The 21,730-nt window shown below is 42.5% G+C and overlaps 1 protein-coding gene across 1 annotated transcript in view; it reads right to left on the bottom strand.

Annotated features, from left to right (window-relative positions):
* Positions 1-9,588: 9,588 nt before the first annotated feature.
* The window catches only part of LOC115459600 (nuclear receptor coactivator 7-like), a gene marked incomplete at its 5' end in the record, with an annotated part of 36,425 nt that continues 24,283 nt past the window's right edge, over positions 9,589-21,730 (bottom strand). Inside the window, 1 exon segment of the mRNA XM_030189408.1 lies at positions 9,589-9,634. Within this exon segment, the coding sequence (XP_030045268.1) occupies positions 9,589-9,634 (46 nt within the window).

Here is a 21,730-nt window from a genome sequence, read left to right as displayed (position 1 = left end):
GAGTTAGCACCTATGTGACCAACTAATGTGTTTTGCTGGGGGGGGGGGGGGGTTCCCTATATTTCAATTCCAGTGACTCACATTCTCACTGGAGAAAAATTGTACAGAGGGAGAATAGTTTGATGGTTAGATCAGTGGGACGAGAACCAGGAAAAACTGGTTTGAATCCCACTGTTGCTCCTTGTAATCTTGGGCAAAGTCTCTTAACCTTCCATTGTCACAGGTACAAACTTGGGGGTCAGCATTTAGTGTGCACTAAATCCATTAGTGCACCTTAGTAAACAGGTCCATTTAGACTGTAACTCACACTGAACCTCTGAGAAAGATGTGAGATAAATCCCCAACCTCCAGGACTACCCCCACCCCTCCTCTTTTTTTCTGCAGTAGCTGAGATTTGAAGTATTGTTAGCACTCCTGGCATCCTGTCTACTTCTTTAGCTTTCTCCTGAACTAGGCCCACAAAACAATAGGTCCTGACAGCCTCACAAACACAAAGAACTGTCAGTGACAGTGTGTACTTTTAGCCACAGGAAGGGTGGACAGTTTTCAAACAGTCCATGTATGCAGGTAAAAAGATTTTGGAAACTGCCTCAGTATGTATACAGTGGTGGAAATAAGTATTTGATCCCTTGCTGATTTTGTAAGTTTGCCCACTGACAAAGACATGAGCAGCCCATAATTGAAGGGTAGGTTATTGGTAACAGTGAGAGATAGCACATCACAAATTAAATCCGGAAAATCACATTGTGGAAAGTATATGAATTTATTTGCATTCTGCAGAGGGAAATAAGTATTTAATCCCTCTGGCAAACAAGACCTAATACTTGGTGGCAAAACCCTTGTTGGCAAGCACAGCGGTCAGACGTCTTCTGTAGTTGATGATGAGGTTTGCACACATGTCAGGAGGAATTTTGGTCCACTCCTCTTTGCAGATCATCTCTAAATCATTAAGAGTTCTGGGCTGTCGCTTGGCAACTCGCAGCTTCAGCTCCCTCCATAAGTTTTCAATGGGATTAAGGTCTGGTGACTGGCTAGGCCACTCCATGACCCTAATGTGCTTCTTCCTGAGCCACTCCTTTGTTGCCTTGGCTGTATGTTTTGGGTCATTGTCGTGCTGGAAGACCCAGCCACGACCCATTTTTAAGGCCCTGGCGGAGGGAAGGAGGTTGTCACTCAGAATTGTACGGTACATGGCCCCATCCATTCTCCCATTGATGCGGTGAAGTAGTCCTGTGCCCTTAGCAGAGAAACACCCCCAAACATAACATTTCCACCTCCATGCTTGACAGTGGGGACGGTGTTCTTTGGGTCATAGGCAGCATTTCTCTTCCTCCAAACACGGCGAGTTGAGTTCATGCCAAAGAGCTCAATTTTTGTCTCATCTGACCACAGCACCTTCTCCCAATCACTCTCGGCATCATCCAGGTGTTCACTGGCAAACTTCAGACGGGCCGTCACATGTGCCTTCCGGAGCAGGGGGACCTTGCGGGCACTGCAGGATTGCAATCCGTTATGTCGTAATGTGTTACCAATGGTTTTCGTGGTGACAGTGGTCCCAGCTGCCTTGAGATCATTGACAAGTTCCCCCCTTGTAGTTGTAGGCTGATTTCTAACCTTCCTCATGATCAAGGATACCCCACGAGGTGAGATTTTGCGTGGAGCCCCAGATCTTTGTCAATTGACAGTCATTTTGTACTTCTTCCATTTTCTTACTATGGCACCAACAGTTGTCTCCTTCTCGCCCAGCGTCTTACTGATGGTTTTGTAGCCCATTCCAGCCTTGTGCAGGTGTATGATCTTATCCCTGACATCCTTAGACAGCTCCTTGCTCTTGGCCATTTTGTAGAGGTTAGAGTCTGACTGATTCACTGAGTCTGTGGACAGGTGTCTTTCATACAGGTGACCATTGCCGACAGCTGTCTGTCATGCAGGTAACGAGTTGATTTGGAGCATCTACCTGGTCTGTAGGGGCCAGATCTCTTACTGGTTGGTGGGGGATCAAATACTTATTTCCCTCTGCAGAATGCAAATAAATTCATATACTTTCCACAATGTGATTTTCCGGATTTAATTTGTGATGTGCTATCTCTCACTGTTACCAATAACCTGCCCTTCAATTATGGGCTGCTCATGTCTTTGTCAGTGGGCAAACTTACAAAATCAGCAAGGGATCAAATACTTATTTCCACCACTGTATGTATTCATTTATTTATTTATTTATTTTATTGGATTTGTATCCCACATTTTCCCACCTATTTGCGGGCTCAGTGTGGCTTACAATACATTGTAATAATGGAAATACAATTTGTTACAAATCAGTTATGGATTACATTGTGAGAAGTTAAGCGAAGACAAAGTCAAAGTATCGTTGGGGAATAGGACAAGGAAAAGAACAACGGAACAGTGGAAAGAGACCTCATAACAAACTTTAATACTTAACAGTATGTTAACCAAATATGTATTTTACAGGATTGTTCTTCTGGCTAGTGCTGGGAACATGGAGGAGGTGAAGGGGGGGGGGGGGGGGGAATGGGAAGTGACTTGCTCCTGCATCATCAATAGGGCTGCTTTACCTTATGCATAGCAGGGAAGTCACTATGCATTTTGTAAAATGTCTGTGGCTGACCCCTAGCAGAAATTCCATGTGTAAAGGGGAAAAGGATAGTGATAGAAGTGTACTACTGTCCGCCTGGCCAGGATGAACAGAAGGATGCGGAAATGTTAAAGGAAATTAGGGATGCAAATTGGGCAACACAATAATAATGGGTGATTTCAATTACCCCGATATTGACTGGGTAAATGTAACATCAGGGCACGCTAGGGAGGTAAAATTCCTTGATGAAATCAATGACTGCTTTATGGAGCAGCTGGTATAGGAGCCGACGAGAGAAGGAAAAATTCTAGACCTAGTCCTTAGTGGAACGGATGATCTGGTGCGGGCGGTAATGGTGCTGGGGCCACTTGATAACAGTGATCATAATATGATCGGATTTGATATTAGCTTTGAAGTAAGTATACATAGGAAATCAAATACTTTAGCGTTTAACTTTAAAAAAGGAGACTATGATAAAATGAGAACGGTAAAAAAAACTTAGAGGAGCGGCTGCGAGGGTCAAACATTTATATCATCCACGGCGTAGCAAGGAGGGCTGCCACCCGGGGCAGTTCGCCGTTGCACCCCCCCCCCCCCGGGTGCAGCACGATGACACCCCCCTCGGCGCATCAACACCCCCCCCGACCCAGTGCCTACCCTCTTCAGCTCCCTCCAACCAGCTCTCGCACCCTACCTTTAAAAAAATTTCGGAAGCTGTGGAGAGGCAAGGCGCAGCGCCTCGCACCTGCATGTAAAAAAAAGCGTGGATCGTCATCGGGCCTTCCCTCACGCTGTCTGTCCTGCCCTTGCGAAAATAGGAAGTTGCGTCAGCGGAGGGCGGGACAGACAGCATGAGGGAAGGCCTGATGATGATCCACGCTTTTTTTACATGCAGGCGCGAGGCGCTGCGCCTTGCCTCTCCACGGCTTCTGAAATTTATTTAAAGGTAGGGTGCGGGAGCTGGTTGGAGCCAGATGGAGTTGAGAAGGATAGGCACTGGGTCGGGGGGGGGGGGTGTTGATGCGCCGAGGGGGGGTGTCATCGTGCTGCACCTGGGGGGGGGGGAGCTGGCAGGGAGCACCCCCCCAAGCTGACACCTGGGGCGGACCGCTCCTCCCGCCCCCCCCTTGCTACGCCAGTGGGCGTGGATGCTGTTCAAAAACACCATCCTGGAAGCCCAGGCCAAATATATTCCGTGTATTAAAAAAGGAGTCGGAAGACCAAACGACAGCCTGCATGGTTAAAAAGTGAGGTGAAGGAAACTATTAGAGCTAAAAGAAAATCCTTCAGAAAATGGAAGAAGGAACTGTCATATTTTAAAGGTCTCAGTTCCTTTTTTATTTTTTTCAGGCAGCTTTAATCTGGAATGCCTTACCATTGTATATTATTAAATCGCTACCTTCCTATGTCTAATTAAAAAAAAACATTTATAAACTTACCTTTACAAAAATATTTGAAAAATTAAGATTATTGAATGCTTAATGAATGCATTAATTTCTTATTTGTGAACCGCTCAGAAGCTCTAGTACCTGGAGGATCTGGCAGTATGGAGGCTCTCTGGTAGAGATCTCCTTGGCCCAGGGTCTTGGCCACAGATCCCCTGGGGGTGTGGTTCAGGGGACTCCAATAATTTTGGAGGGTAGAGGTCAGGGAGACCAGCTGACATTTTTTATTTTTATTTTTTAAATGTCTCCCTTTCTGTCAGTGAGTGAGCAAATCTCCACTTACTCACTGAAAGACAGGGATACATTAAAAACATAAGAACATAAGCATTGCCATATTGGGACACAGACCAAAGGTCCATCTAGCTCAGTATCCTTTTTCCAGAAATTAATTGAAAAACCCTGGTTTCAAAGCAAGGAATACTGAAATTTCTTTGTACCTGTAAGGTTATTTTGTTTTTATTTTCCTTAGAACAAGTGAACTCTGAAATTACTGTCACGTTCTGCAGTGCAGTTCTAAGTTTTGCACGGAATTAAAACATTATGAGAGCCATTTGAAAGCACCCCGTCCCCCATTTTATTCATAAAGCAGGCTTTTACAGAACTGAAAACTGAATTAGATCCATAACACATACAACCAACCACTGCAGTTTAATAGTTACTCTACGTTTCACCAGCAGATGTCACTGTCCCATCTTTTTTTTTCTCCAATATGCTAAAGAGATCCAGATTTTGCATACTTCATTCTTGTTACCTACAGTTTACTCTCTCCTACGGTATTATCCTGTCAGAATGCATATATTCAAATTCATGTGTGTGTGCACACAAATATAACTGTCATGTTCTTATATTTGAAACGGTGGTGTTCAATTTATAATATGTGGCTATGCGACTTAGAATTTAGGCACCACATTACAGAATATACTTAGTGAGTTGTGCACGTAAATCTCAATGCCAATTAGTGCTGATAATTGCTTAACATCCAATTAACAGTACTGATTAGCTTGTTAACTAATTAAATTATATGCATTGTTACAGATTATACAGTGAGTTTTGTGTTGAAATCTCAGCACAATATATTAATGTGGGCCAGGTACAAGCAGCATTTCTCATTCTTATAAATCTTACAATAGATGGAGACTTTACTGGAATTGTTAAAGTTGTTGTTGAACTTTACCCTGATTCTCTAATGACCAGCTGATGGTAGCAGAATATTATTCATAGCTTGTGTCATATGATCTATGATGTAAAACTGTTGACCTGTTAACCTATGATTTAATGCTTTTTTAATAAAAGAGCAAGGGACCTGAGGGAGTTGAGCTGAGGTTAAGTGGACGCTGACTTTGCTCCCAAAAGCTTTTCCCATTTTCTAGTAAGTTGTGTGTGGGTTATTCTTTCCCTTGTCCTCATTCAGGGACAGGAAGTAAGAGCTGGGTAGGGTGCTTTACTGGGAATCTCCAGAAATTGTGTGTAAGCAGAAGGCAAGATATTATTAATTATCCAATAGATAAGGGTCAACTCTATAACAGTCTGCCTAGAATTAGGCATCCAGTGGACGCGTGGTAGGAAAGGAAAAGGAGTGGACTTCAGAATGGAAAGTAGGTGTCTACTTTCCTTTCTAGAATACTAGTGGGATTAACATTTAGGTGCAAGCACTTAGGCCAGCCAAAGAGCTGGACCACCTCAACTTCCGGAAATCACTAAAGACCGATCAGTTCGAGAAGGCATATTCTACTTATCCAACTTAAGTGCCTGAACTCAGCAACACAACAAAACTAAAACTTGCAATGAACATTATATAACTCTTCTTCTCTTGATTCTCTAATGTGTCTGTAACACATATATCTCATTCTCTATAACACCACTCTGTATTTGTTTCACCACCGGAGGTGGCTAATGCCTCACGGTACTATGTAAGCCACATTGAGCCTGCCAATAGGTGGGAAAATATGGGGTACAAATGCAACAAATAAATAAAATAAATATGTTAACACCTAAGTGCGGCAGATACCCATGTAGGACTAGATTCCATAAATTGCACCAAAAAATTTGCATGGAAAAAATTACGCATTGAGCACTATTCTATAAAGGGTATTTTCACTTTATATAATATTGCCTAAGTGCCTAATCTGTGCCTAACTTTAGGCACTTGCATTTACACCTGCTGAAACCAAGTGTAACTGCCAGGACCTAAATTAGGTGTGGAATGAGCGTATTACTTAAAAATGCGCATAACTCATACGATTGCCCCAGAAACACCCCTAATACATGCCCCTTTGATATTACATGCTATAGGAATTACGTGAACGTTATAGAATACGATGTGCATGTAAGTCCCAATTAAGACCAATTAACGCCAATAATTGGCTCATTAAGTTGCGTTCACAAATCGGCTATGCGCCCTGATTTGCACACACAACTTTAGTCATCATATATAGAATCTGTGGGGTAGTGTCCAGTAATTCTGTAAGTTGCATATGTAAGTGGGAGTCCTGGCTATGTCCTGCCCATGCTCCACCCTTTGCAAATACACACTATCCAGCTTATAATTGAAAAAGAAAAACGCCTATATTGCGACCCAAATCGGGAGATAGACGTTTATCTCACAAAAACGAATAAAGCGGTATAATCGAAAGCCGAATTTGGACGTTTTCAACTGCATTCCGTCGCGGATGCGGACAAAGTTGATGGGGGCGTGTCAAAGGCGTGGTGAAGGCGTAACTGAGGCGTGGTTATCGGCCGATCAGAGATAGGCGCCTTTCGCCGATAATGGAAAAAAAATATGCGTTTTTAGCGAGAATTTAGGGCACTTTTCCTGGACCCTGTTTTTTCCACGAATAGGGCCCCAAAAAGTGCCCTAAATGACCAGATGACCACTGGAGGGAGTCGGGGATGACCTCCCCTGACTCCCCAGTGGTCACAAACCCCCTCCCACCACAAAAATATGCCGTTTCACAACTTTTTATGTTCACCCTCAAATGTCATACCCACCTCCCTGGCAGCAGTATGCAGGTCACTGGAGCAGTTATTAGGGGGTGCAGTGGACGTCAGGCAGGTAGACCCAGGCCCATCCCCCCCCCACCTGTTACACTTGTGCTGGTAAATGGGAGCCCTCCACACCGCCCCCCAAACCCACTGTACCCACATGTAGGTGCCCCCCTTCACCCCTTAGGGCTATAGTAATGGTGTAGACTTGTGGGCAGTGGGTTTTGAGGGGGATTTGGGGGGCTCAACACCCAAGGGAAGGGTGCTATGCACCTGGGAGCTCTTTTACCTTTTTTTTTTTTTTTTTTTTTTTTTAAAAGTGCCCCCTAGGGTGCCCGGTTGGTGTCCTGGCATGTGAGGGGGACCAGTGCACTACGACTCCTGGCCCCTCCCACGAACAATTGCCTTGGATTTATTCGTTTTTGAGCTGGGCACTTTCATTTTCCATTATCACTGAAAAACAAAAACGCCCAGCTCACAAATTGTCGAATAAAACATGGACGTCTATTTTTTTCGAAAATACGGTTCGGTCCGCCCCTTCACGGACCCGTTCTCGGAGATAAACGCCCATGGAGATAGACGTTTCCGTTCGATTATGCCCCTCCACGCGAATTAAGCAGGTACTTACAGACTAGCACTTGACATGCTGGCACCTATGTGCTTAAATGCGCACATACACACATAAATGCTAGTACCATTTATGAATGTAATGCGCATGTAGATGTTGGCATCCTACTTTATAGAAGTGCCCCAATAGTGCATAGAATCTAGTAGGGATCTGCATTCACTTGAAATGACATATCCCATGTTGTTTTACATCATTGGCAAACAAAAATGAGCAGAAAAACAAAATTTTGTTGTCATGTCAAGAGTCTGCACATTTTCCAGATGCATGTATATGTGAACCATCGCACATGAGTACACGCTATTAGGAAAGATGCCCACTGCTTTGGAAGAGTGCATGCTCTTGAGCACATATTCTTAATGACATTGCTCCCGAGACAATATGATGAAAAAAAAAATCTGACTAAAACAAACATTCCTGGAAACAATATAGGAAATGATATGAAATGAACAGTTTCTGGCTGCATACCCCTAGAATCTAGCCCTTACCCTTCAGGTAACTTTCAGTTGACCAACACCTAGTTTCCTAAAGATGATAATAAGCAAAGCAAGGAGTCATCTGATCAGCTTTTGTCCAGAAAAGTGCAGGATGTATCTGCAGTTTCTCTGTTCTAGGTTATAATTACACCTTTTCCAATAAGCATGCTTGTCCGACATATATGAGGAAAACGGTGGGCAATTGAACTTTGTCAGAAGAAACTGTTGTTGTCTTCATCAGCATCCTTGTCTTCAGTTGTTTGAAAAGCCAGAGAAAAACACCATGGTCTTGTGAGTTTGTAGGCCGGCAGATCTCAGAGTTGTTGGCGTTCATTCTGCTGGGTAATCAGCAAGTTCAGTAGCTTCTTTCAGCACCCTTCTTTGTTAGCAGAAAGTACATACAGTTCGTCTAGGCCTTGACCACCAGCCCAAAGGCATTAGGGAGATGGGATAGGATTTGATATCACACCTTTATGTGATTATAATCAAAGCGGTTTACTTATTAGATGGACCATGCAGGTCTGCATCTGCCGATAACTTACTATGTTAATACGTTTAATATGTTACTATGGTGCCGGGGCAATGGAGGTTAAGTGACTTGCCCGTGATAATTGCTCCGTTACTGAATGTGAGGCTCATTAATGTTGATAGGGCAGCAGAAAGTTCATGCACATCTGGATGTGTAGGTTGATAGGTGTAACTTTGCATTACGTATGTGAAATCTTGCTAAATGGCTTTCCACATCCTGCTGTTGGGTTTGATGTGTACCAGTACACCTGTTAGATCTGTGTAATGATATGTGCACATACCTTTCTCGCTGCCAGCAGCTGATGAAGCCATGTAAACACCTTACCGAAACATTCCAGGCTGGCTAATAGCCTCCTGAAACATCCTGTAAAACTCTTCTAACACCTTGTTGCTTATGCAAAGCTAGGATTGGGTGAAAATTCAGACTGTGCCATATTTCATGCTGGTAGAATCTGATAACATACTTTGCAGCTCTCCATATCTGTAAATCTTATCTTGGAGAAGGCTGAGGGTGGGGGTTGGGGATATGAGAAAGATCTGGAGAATCTGGATGGATAGATTAATGAACCAGAGGCCATGAACCCTCTAAACCGTTCATCCAGGACAATTTTACACTCAAAAGAATTCTACACTCAAGGCATAGTTAAGCTCTGACCTGCTGCTGTAGGATGTGATAGCAACTGTCAATATATTCAAGTAGGTCCAAAAGGTTTGGACAAATTCCTGGGGGTAAATATTAGAAGGCCACCACCTATCACTGGGAGCAAGCAGCCTAGAATCTAGGTACTGGTTTGGGACTATGCCTGACTGGGTCTGGGGTCTCAGAACATGCTGATGGCCATGATGTGGCCTGGTTACTGCCTTTGCATTGTCCATCCTTACTTTACTGCTCGCTGTACATTTTGTAGATGCTGTACTTGCTATAGCTGCTTGGGATTTTCATCCACTGGCAAACTTCTTGGCTGGAGGCATTCCTGCAATACAGCTGGGAAAAACATGGGAAACTGTTAGCAAGCACATTCAGTATTTATTATCTTAGCCTGAGTGCTCGAACAAAGCCCATCCTAGGAACCCGCTTATTTAACTATCTATATGTAACCCCGGACACACCTCCAGCTCAGCTCCACCCTGGGCTTTCGCTCACACCACCCGAGTCCGGGGTCACACAAACAGAGTATTTCAGCACACACACAGCTTCCACTGTCTGGATCACTTGAGCTGGGCACAGGCCAGGGCCAGAATAAATTTGGTAGGCCGAGGGTACTCTTTCTCTGGGCACTCAAAGATTACTCAGCAGTCTCAGTGTTGAACTTCAACAAGCTTTACTAACAGTAACTTGAAAAAGAACAGTTCATAAACTTGTCAACTTGGTCTGTAAAATTCTGGGTGCTTTTCTTCAGAAGGTCAGCACAGCACAAAACATATTCTCTACATGATATCAGGGCACTCAAACTTCAGTTCTATCGTAAATCTCATCTATTTGCAAACCAGAAAAAAATACTTATTAATCTCCTCCACAATCATCTCTACATAATCTCTTTAGTTACTCTGTCCCATCCTGGAACAGGCGTCATTCACACATACAATGAAAGTCCTGCCAGAAGCAGTGGGGTAGCTAGAAGGCAATTTTTGGGTGGGCCAACAGGTTGAATGGGTGGGCACTAGAGTTGCCAACTTTTTGAAAGAGAGAAAATTAACAGCCACCTGATGCACTCATGCTCTGTCCCTACCTCACGCTAACACCCCATGCTAGGGGACAAATAATGAACATGTGAAACAGACACTGCTATAATGCAAGAGGAGTATGAGGACTGTGACCAAAGATTGCGACAGGGACAGAGAGGGGAGGGGGAATAGGAAGGGAGGGGGAGGGGGGCAGGAAGGGGATGAAAATGTAAAAAGTTACTGGAGAGACAACCCAGAGGGTTGAAAGAACATGAGATCCTTCCTGTTCTGAGATATGCAATGTGTTTAACCGCTTAAGATTAAACACACGTCACCTCCGCTTCGCACCTTTTTTCATTTTAAAATATATAGGCTTGGATACCCGATCGCTTTTAACGATTTTCGGTGCATAGGAGAAAGGTTCTCTGTCAGAGCCTGCGTTTTTCGCGCCACAGCGGATACTTTGTAAGACACTCTAACTTATTAAGGTAAAAAGCCTCCTTTCACTATGGCCTTTTAAATTTTGGCCCCTGTAGCCTGACTTCGAGGTGATTTATGATTATTTATTTATTTATTTTTGTTACATTTGTACCCCGCGCTTTCCCACTCGTGGCAGGCTCAATGCGGCAATACGTTTGCTACCAGTAATCATTAACAATCACACTCGTCTCCTTATTTATTTGGATGCATATGCTAGTAGCAATTTATAGCATTTTTATTCAATTTATAATCACACTCGCTGCTGTCTTTGGGCACTCTGGATGTCAGTCGTTCTCCTCTTAGCTTTCGTTTTCTCTCCCTCATTTACTCCACAGGCATTTGACCTCTATCACTATATGCTACCATATCAGTATTCTGGTAAGACTATTCATTATTTTTCATTTTTTCATTACTATATGAGACCTAATATATACGTATATAGCTTTTTATTTAAACATCATATTATATATACACACATCCATTTCACATTGCTTTTCTACTGTATCCTCATTGCCAATGTATAAGATGGGTCACCTGTTTTCACAGATCACAATAATATATAGCCTCAATAAGCATGAACCCTGATGTTATTTATGACAAGACCAATTTTATGATGATTTACACACCACATGCACATATCAACTCCCAATATTTATGTTTTCTCTACAAATGTTTTTTTCCCATAGATGTCTTTTCCTATAAATATTGATTTGTACAATTACTCTATTTGCATTGTGGATTTATATCTATGTTTTAAACATAAATATGATGTTGCTATATATTTTTACATTTTATTTACATGCTATTTTGCGGTTCTAAAAGTAAAACATTATATATTTTTCTATAAATGTTTTGTATATTTATTTGCATTATGGATTTATTATCTATGTTTTAATATGATACGATGCTGCTATTTTAACACTGTGGTTATCTAATTGTCTTGAATATATTTTTATGTATATATGTATCTATATGTTTTTGTCATCAGACCCCTGAGGCAGGCGTCTTTTGGCGCCGAAACACGGCCCGTGTCGTTTCACCTGTTAATAAAGTACTCCTGTTGTCCTAGTCTTGAAGGCCCCGTGTTGCTTTTTTTCTGTATGCTTTGGTTGTATGCTGTTTTGCCCTCTCTATTTGTACTACAGCTCTGTTAATATAACATCATTATATCACTGCTATTACCATAAAACTTTACTTGAAACAAGAATCATGCAGCTCCATTTCCTCCCTCTTTTGTAGTTGCCATTCACATCCCTCATCACTGAATGTTGCATCAAGCTGTCTGCCAACTCCAAGATGATTGAATGCTGATAAGAAAAACAGGCCTACTCAAAGTGATCACACAGACTCGCCTCTATTAAAGATGCCCACTAATGCACCCAAAATGAATATATAAAGAAAGTCATCATCTGCCCAGTTCAAAGATGGCCACTGATCTACTGGAAGTGATGTCACAAACTCACCCATATTAAAGATGGCCACCAGTGCAGCCCACACAATGAAAGCTGGAAAGGAGGTGATCATTGCCCTGTTCAACTGATGGCTGGAACAACACTTCCTGTAACAATAAGCACTGCTGGGAAACTTTCTAACTTAAACTTTGGGGAACTCCCTCAGCCACTCCTGGACTGCTAACACCAATAAAACAGGAATTCCTATCCTGCCAGATGAAGTACAAACTCTGCAGCTCATGTGTAGCCTTAATGTCTGTATGCATCTTCTCATATGGCATGAGGGTGATGATGATGAGGAACTGAAAGAAATCTTGATGAACCAGGAAGATGTACTGAACCAGATCAACAAATTAAAGAGTAGTAAATCACTGGGACTGGATGGCATGCACCCTAGGGTACTGAAAAAACTCAAAACATTAAATTGCTGATCTGCTGTAACCTTTCACTAAAATCGTGCATAGCACCTGAAGATTGGAGGGTGGCCAATGTAATGCTGATTTTTTTTTTTTACAAAGGATTCCAGGGGTTGTCTGGGAAATTATAGACTGGTAAGCCTGACGTCAGTACTGGGCAAAATAGTGGAAACTATAAAGCATAAAATTATGAAATAAAAGACAAACATGATTTAATGAGACAGAGTCAGCATGGACTCAACCAAGGGAAGTCTAGCCTTACCAATTTGCTTCATTTTATTTTTTTTAAAATTTTTTGTCACATTTGTACCCTGTGCTTTCCCACTCATGGCAGGCTCAATGTGGCTTACATATTATATACAGGTACTTATTTGTACTTGGGGCAATGGAGGGTTAAGTGACTTGCCCAGAGTCACAAGGAGCTGCCTGTGCCTGTAGTGGGAATTGAACCCAGTTCCCCAGGACCAAAGTCCACCACTCTAACCACTAGGCCACTCCTCCACTCATGTCTTTCAAGGTATGAATAACATGTTGATAAAGGTGAACCAGTTGATGTGGTATATCTAGATTTTCAGAAGCTTTGACAAAGTCCTTTGTGAGAGATGCCTGAGAAGATTAAAGAGTAATGGGATAAGAAGAAATGTTCTGTTGTGGATTAGGAATTGGTTATTGGACAGAAATTAGAGGGTAGGGTTAAATGGCTATTTTTCTTAATAGGGCAGGGTGAATAGTGGAGTGCCACAGGGGTCTGTACTGGGACCAGTGCTGTTAACATATTTATAATGATTTGGAAATCAGAATGACAAGTGAGGTGATTAAATTTGAAGATGACAGAAAACTATTCAAAATTGTTAAAACAATGTGGAGGTGTGAAAAATTGCAGGAGAGACCTAGGAAATTGGAAGACTGGGCATATAAATGATAGCTGAAATTTATGTGGACAAATGCAAAGTGATGCACATTGGGAAGAATAATCCAGATCATAGTTACTTGATACTAGGGTTCCACCTTGGGAGTCAGCACCCAAGAAAAAGATCTAGGTGTCATTGTAGACAATACGCTGAAATCTGCCCAGAGTGTGGTGGTGGCGGCGGCGACGGCGGCAAAAAAAAAAAAAGCAAATAAGATGTTAGGAATTATTAGGACATGGATGGTAAATAAGACCAAGACTACTATAATGCTCCTGTATCGCTCCATGGTGCAATCTCACCTTGAGTTCTGTGTTCAGTTCTAATCGCCGTATATCAAAAAAGATATAGCGGGCATTAGAAAAGGTTCAAAGAAGAGCGACCAAAATGATAAAGGGGATGGAACTCCTCTCAAATAAGGAAAGGCTAAAGAAGTTAGGGCTCTCAGCTTGGAAAAGAGATGGCTGAGGGGAGATATGATTGAGGTCTACAAAATCCTGAGTGGTGTAGAACTGGTAAAAGTGAATTGATTCTTTAGTTTTTCAGGGGATACTCAATGAAGTTACATGGAAATAGTTTTAAAACAAATAGGAGAAAAAAGTTTTTCACTCAATAAATAATATCTGGAACTTGTTTCCAGAGGATGTGGTAACAGTGGTTATCATACCTGGGTTTAAAAAAGTTTGGAAAGTTCCTGGAGGAAAAGTCGATAGTCTGCTTTTGAGACAGATATGGGAAAACCACTGCTTGCCTTGTGATTGGTAGCATGGAATGTTGCTATTGTTTGGGTTTCTGCCAAATACTTGTGACCTGGAGTGGCCACTGTTGGAAACAGGATACTGGGCTAGGTAGACCATTGGTCTGACCCAGTATGGCTATTCTTATGCTCTCACCTGATGTCTGTCCCATGATCATATAAAAAAAAAAAAAAGAAGTTATGCTGCTTCTCATGCCACATGGGATGCACACAGGCATTAAGGCTACACATGAGCTGCAAGGTTTGAACTCCACCTGGCAGAATAGGAATTCCTGTTTTATTAGTGTTAGCAGCTCCTGTAGTCTGAGTCTGCATCCCCCCAATCACTCCCTGATCTCTCCACAGCAAATCCCCTTTAAACCTCACCTAATTATCTGGTCTATCTGAACAAGAAAATTACCATCCAATCATTTGAACCCCTCCCCCTTTCCATCCAATCCTCCCCTTCAAGAACCCCTCATCTAATGTGATCTCAACCTCAGTCTTACCGAGGATCCCTAGTGTCTAGGGTGAATAAGAGTGATCCCAGTTGTGCCTTGTCTCCATGGTCCTGGTTTCAAATGGTGGCTGTGCTCTCTAGCTGTAATCTTGTGGTAGTACCACTAGGAGTGACGCTGCCAAATAAAGACAGATTCCACAGAAAACACAGGGGTCATTTTACTATGGTGCACTGAAAATGACTTGCAGTAAGTGTAGGCGTGGGTTTTGGGTACACACTGATCCATTTTCAGCATGCCTGTAAAAAGGCCTTTTTTAAAATTTTTGCTGAAAATGGACGTGTGCAAAATCAAAATTGCCGCGTGTCCATTTTGGGTCTGCGGCCTTACCACCAGCCATTGACCTAGCGGTAAAGTCTCACGCAGTAACCGGGCGGTAATGACCTATGTGTGCAAATGGCACTTGGCGCACGCCCGATATGCGCATCCAAAATAATTTTGAATGCGCGGCAAAAATGAAATTACCACAAGGAGCCTGCAGTAGCTGTGCGGTAACTCCATTTTGGCGCATGTAGACGCTTATGCGGCTTAGTAAAGGACCCTCCCAGTTTTTTCTCACCTGGTCCAGTTTCAAAAAAGCCTCAATTTATCTGTGACGGTTCAGAAAAAAACTAGCACATAGTCTATATTATCTTTTACAGTTTGTTGCCTTTAATAAATATCTTTTGGACTTAAGTACTGGCCTATCTTTGTGTTACAAAGTTAAATGAGTGTTTGGTTAACTATATAGTCATATGCAAAACAAGAACCACCTACTTGCCTTCTTTAGTCATGGAAAACTCTCAGACACAGGCAGGAAACTTGTTTTGCTCATGTTCTTGGTCTTTAACACAGTCCTCTCCCTTAAACAAGTTAAAAAATGAAAACTCTTGAATGCATAAATTCTTTATTGAAAATATTGTGATGCTATTTCATTACATATATCCAGTATAGCCACATATTATAGGTTGAACACCACGTTTAAAATATAGGAACATGACGGTTATATTTGTGTGCACACACACAATGGATTTGTATATTTGCATTCTGACAGGATAATACCGTAGGAGAGAGTAAACTGTAGGTAACAAGAATGAAGTATGCAAAATGTGGATCTCTTTAGCTTTGAGCAAGCGGGTAGTCTCTGAAATAAGTCTGCAAAGATGAATATTCCTACTGCCCTAATACCTCTCCTGTAGATGCCTCCTGTTGTGGCAGCCGAAGAACTATCTGGAAATAAATCACTCACCCACCCACCCACCCTGCGGCCATGAAATGAAATGTAGGAAAATAAACAATCCAAAGCCTAGAGTTCAGTCAGTTCCTGTGTTATACTTTAGACTTCCAGTATTCCTCTCTGTCTTATTGGCTCAGCGCCATATTATGTAAAGAATTTGTGTAGTTGGAGCAGTCTTTCCATTTCAGGGTTGTTACATCAGCCATTTTGGGCAAGCTCAGGCAAGTGGTTTTCTACTTTGCCCAAACTACAAATGCAAAGGTGGCAGAATTTCTACAAAGAGATTATTCGAGCTATCCCTCAGGAACACACAAGGATGCAGTATGATTACAAAGGAAGGAAGAGCATTCTCCATTTTATATTTTATTTGGGCCTACCTGCATGCCGCATGCTTAGCATCTGGGATATTTAGCTCACCCAGCAGTGAAAATGAACATTTCTCCCTGGCTCACTCCATCACCGATAACAAAGTTTTGTTGGTACTCATCTGTTCTTTCTTTCTCCTAATGATGGCATGTACTGACCAAATAAGTCATAGCAGTTATTTCTGAAGGTAAATATAATTTTACTAGTACTAGTCAAATTGACACAGAGTCACATATCTACATTTCAGAAAAAGAGAAATCCTCAAAAAATAAAGTACTTGCACCTGTTTTGGGCTCAGTTGCAATCTCTTCTGGTCTTACTCCTAGATATCATTTTCCTTTTGTCCTAATATGGCTTTTTTTTAATAGCCAAACATATTCCATAACATAAAGAACTTATGAGCGCACTCTTCAACTGTGCTTGTTCTTTTCATCCCTTTCATACTGTGTGCTGTCGGCCTCACAATCAGAGCACTGGCAGCAGTGATGTAACATAGTAGATGATGGCAGATAAAGACCTCTACGGTCCATCCAGTCCGCCCAACAAGATAAGCTCATAGCATAAGTTTTGATGTAACACTATATATGTATACTTGATCGTGATTTGTCCTTGCCATTTTCAGGGCCCAGACCGTAGAAATCCGCCAAGCTCTGACCTTGTTCTCCAGCTACTGAAGCTGTCATTGAAGCCCCCTCTCCAGTCCAGCCATGATCAGAGCACAGACCGTAGAAGTGTGCCCAGCACAGGCTTTGCTTCCCAATTACTGGAGTTGCCATCTAAGCACCTCTAAGTTCGGTTCCATTCTCTTTCCTTCCATACAGGATTGCTTTATGTTTATCCCACAAATTTTTGAATTCTATTATCGTTTTCATCTTCACCATTTCCCGTGGGAGGGCATTCTAGGTATTTATCACCCTCTCCATGGAAAAGTACTTCCTGACATTTATTCCTGAGTTGGCCCCCCTGCAACCTTACTTCGTGCCCTCTAGTTCAAGTGTCTTCCTGTTTCTGTGTTTCTGCCATTACTTATCACCTTGATTGACCAGTGTTGGAAATAGGATACTGGGCTAGATGGACCACTGGTCTGACCCATATGGCTACTCTTATGTTCTTATGGAAAATGTTTTTTGTATATTAATACCTTTCAAATATTTGGATGTCTGTATCAATATCACCCTTCACCTTTCCTCCAGGGTGTACATATTCAGGTCATCAAGTCACTTCTCATAAGTCTTGTGGTGCAAACCCCATACCATTTTTGTCGCTTTTCTCTGAAGCACTTCAAGTCTTTTTATGTCCTTAGCAAGATATGGCCTCCAACATGGAACACAATATTTCAAGTGGGGTCTCTCCGACGACTGGTCCTTCAAAAAACTACAAGCACTATTACACAGGCCGTAACCATGGAGGCCTGAGAACTGTTAACTGTCTATCCTCTTAATTAATTCTCCTGCTCCCAGGAACTGAAAAGGAAGACAAGGACCACACCTGACACATATTTTGTAACAGGGCGTCTAGGGTGAGAAGGTACCTACTTAGGTGTGATATTATAAAGAAAGGTGGGTGTCTTTATAAAATGCTAGTATAAGTGGCAAGTGTAAATGGCCATGCCAATATGTATGTGTAATATTTGCACACTCCAAACTCTACCCTGTGCGTGTTCACTGGCAAAGTATGCACCATCATGTCATGGCGTGCACTTTTCAACTGGTTAGTGTTCTGCAAAAGGTCCTTTATGTGTGTATGTTGATACAACTCCTTACAGAATTACCCCCTGTATGCCTATCCAAACCAAGATGCCCTGCAAATGGTTGACTATTTTCCTTGTTTCCGCCTGTTCTGGAAACCCAAAGCACCTTGTCTATATTACTGTGCATTCTAGTTTTCATAATTCATTTGTTCAGGACTCAAGTCTCAGCACTGACCAGACCACTTCTTTAGGGAAGATTTAGCAGAGGAGAGGCTGGTGAAATCAAAAGAATTATGATATGTCACACAAAACAGCAGGTCAACATTTCAGCTCAAGGCAGCTTCAATTGGTATTGCCAACCATGAGGATCTGTGGCTAGGTTTTAGAAATTTTCAGTATGAGTAAGGAGAGAGATGGGCCTTAGACCAGAGAGGAAGGGATTTTGTGTTTTTTTTGAACAGTAGCAGAGCAACTTTGAAATGAAGCATGAATTATATTTATCCAAAGGGGGGGATGGGGGGAAACCCAGTGATTTCATCTTACCTATGTCAATCTCTTTTCTGTAACAAGGTAATACATCCTGTCGTTATATGAGTATTGATTAAAACCAGTCACTGAGTCTTTATATGTGGTTCATATTACTACTTCCTCTCCTCTCCCTCTCTAATCTAAACATTTTTAACAAAGCCTAGGGACCAGATTAAGGAAAAGAAATGGGCAGGGGGACAACTAGTAGGGAGTGTTTTTCACAGTACATGAAACCCTCCCTGGGCTGTGTTTTGCTCTGGTGAATAACTTTTAGGGTTAGATTTACCAAAGTGCACTACACAGCATTAATAGGTCTGACTGGTGAATAGACCTCACTGCACAGAATGGGACCTGTAGTAAACAATGCACATTAATGCTTATTAGTATGCACTTGCAGTAACACAGTAGTGCCTCTCCCCAAACAGCCCCTAACGGTGCCTTCTGCTGGCACGACTTCGTACAGTCACTGACCATATTTATCTTTAAATATCTGTTGCTTGACTTCTACCATAGTAGGAGATAGTTGCACTGTGCCAATCCTGCCCTCCCTGTTTCCCTCAAATATTACTGCTACTGTGCTATCAGATTGCATATTTAGTTGCACAGTGCAGTAAAATACTTATTAACTGACTACAGAAAGAACAGAGGAAGGATTTCAAACTGCCAATGTGTCTCTTCCAAGTAGAGAGATGCATGGGGACAGAAATTTCAACCGTCCCCAAAGGAATCTAACCCATACCCATCTGTACCTGCTAAGATCCATTCCATTCCCCAATTAATCTCCTCCATCCCCACCCGCAGAGTCAACGCTATTACTTACTTGCTCGCAATCCCTTTGTTTCCTTCCAATCCCAACAGCTCTCCCGTAGTTTTTTGGATGGTATTCACTTGAGCCAATGACTGTTCCATTCCTCAGTCTGATGTTCCAGCTGCCTCTCTGGGCATTCCAGGCCTCATTCTGGTGCTCTAACTGCCTCTCTCAGTGCATTCCAAGCCTCATTCTGGAGTCACCAGAGATTTTGACTATACTCCTACGGGAATCCCACAGCAACTTCTTCCATCGCTGTGGGAATCCCGCAATCCATATTCCTGTGTGTGTCTCTACTTTCAAGCCTCAAGCTAATGCTAAAGGGATCTTCAGAGTTTCTCAACCAAACACCTGCTCTTCCCGTTCCCCCTCACTCACCCGTACACATCATTGGTTAGATTCCTAAGTCACCCTCAGAATGATTAGCTATAAATTTACTGAAAAGCTATGAGAGCCAGTTTAACCACTAGGAAGACTAGGCAGTCATCTAGATTGAAAGCAAAGTGAAACAGTAAATCCTGAGAGGCAGACAAACTCATAGTGCTATAAGCCCGCACTTTACCGCTGGGAAAGTACATGGGTTTTGGAATTTGTTCTAACACATTCATACATGTGTATAAGAAAATTAATCGTTAAAAAATGATATTCAATTATGCATTTGTACAGGATTACTCTGAGAGAAGTGTTTTTTGAGTTTAAATCATCAAAATCTCAAGAGGGGGAAGGGAGGTGGAGGGGATATTATATATATATAGATATAGATTATAGATATATATATAGATATATATTTATGTACATCGCTTTGATTTGTGTTGTAAAAAAATGATTAAGCAAATTTTAATAAACATAAACTCAAGCCATATGCACATTTTGCAGTATTTCAGCTATGCACCGATTCATAGTTTCTACGGCCTCAGACCATGTCCATATTAAAGCCAATTCAGACACTGTGTTCTTTTCACTGAAATGTAGAACCCTACGTCACAACTTAGATGGTCAATATCTCCCATTATAACAAAGTGGACTTGGCATGCCTTTGTTCTCAGGGGCTCATTTAGGATGCTTAATACCCCTCTGTTTGCCCTGTGCTATCCTTAGCGGTTAAGAACACAAGAAAAGCCATGCTGAATCAGATCACTGTCCATGGAGCCCAGCATCCTGTCTCCAGCTGTGGCCAGTCATGTCACAATACCAGCAGGTTCCAAAAAGTACATTTATTTCCCACAGTTCATTTTCAGAAGTGAACAATGATTCTCCCAAGTGTACCTGACTAATAATTTTATGGATCTTCTTCCACAAACCTGTCCAAACCTCTTTACAATCTCACCTTGCTACATCCTCCTGCAATCAAATCCACAGCTAAATTATACGCTGCATGACAAAAAAAAAAAGCTTGTATACAATTGGTTTCAATCTGTCGATCAATTAGGTTTCATAGACTGTCTTTGTGTTGACATAAACACTGTTCCCTGTTACACCACTTCAGCACACTCATCTATATAAATAAAATCCCCCCTCAAGGCGTCTGAAGCTCACTTCCGTGGCCAGTGAAGTACTGAACTCCTGTACTCTGTGTGGCTAGGCTATGTGGACCACTCACTCTCACCCTCACTCATAGACCCGCCCTCAGCCATGACCCATCTGCACATAAAAGCACCTCAACGTTCTAAACTTTGTGGCTTCAGAGTTCGTAAGTTCGAAGCTCTTGTATGGAGGCCATATCTTGCTAAGGACATAAAAAGACTTGAAGTGCTTCAGAGAAAAGCGACAAAAATGGTATGGGGTTTGCACCACAAGACCACTTTTACAAACCATCTAACTCTGCTCCGCCCTCACGTCAAAACATTATGACGTCGGGGGCGGGACATAATGAACACAACTACACTAAGCTACTGAAGCACATTGCTTCATCTGTCTTTAAACGAGGCACGCGTCGCCCCCCCCAAAAAAATCCACTCCCCCTCTCACACATGACCGTGCACATCACCCCCCCTCCAAAAACGCCAAACCACCATGCCTCACCCACCCAACGCCCCTCCGCTCCCCGACATACGCTCCGCCCATCCCCAGTACGTGCACGTCGGCCCCCCCTGCAAAATCGCCAACCCCTATCTAACCTCCCCTCCTCTTACCGGTGTCCCAGCCACAGAACTGAAGGGCAACGTACTTCGGACATTCTGCTGCCTTCCGTTGTGTTCGCTATGAGCTCTGTGCCCTGATTGGCTGCTCTCGCCCTCAAGGGCGGACCAGCCAATCAGGGCACAGCTCATAGCGAACACAATGGATTAAGGCACCAGAA

The sequence above is a fragment of the Microcaecilia unicolor genome, unplaced genomic scaffold (genome assembly GCF_901765095.1).
Source record: "Microcaecilia unicolor unplaced genomic scaffold, aMicUni1.1, whole genome shotgun sequence".
NCBI lineage: Eukaryota > Metazoa > Chordata > Amphibia > Gymnophiona > Siphonopidae > Microcaecilia > Microcaecilia unicolor.
The sequence above is the reverse complement of the archived record's forward strand: the minus strand, read 5'-3'. Positions and strand labels throughout refer to the sequence as shown.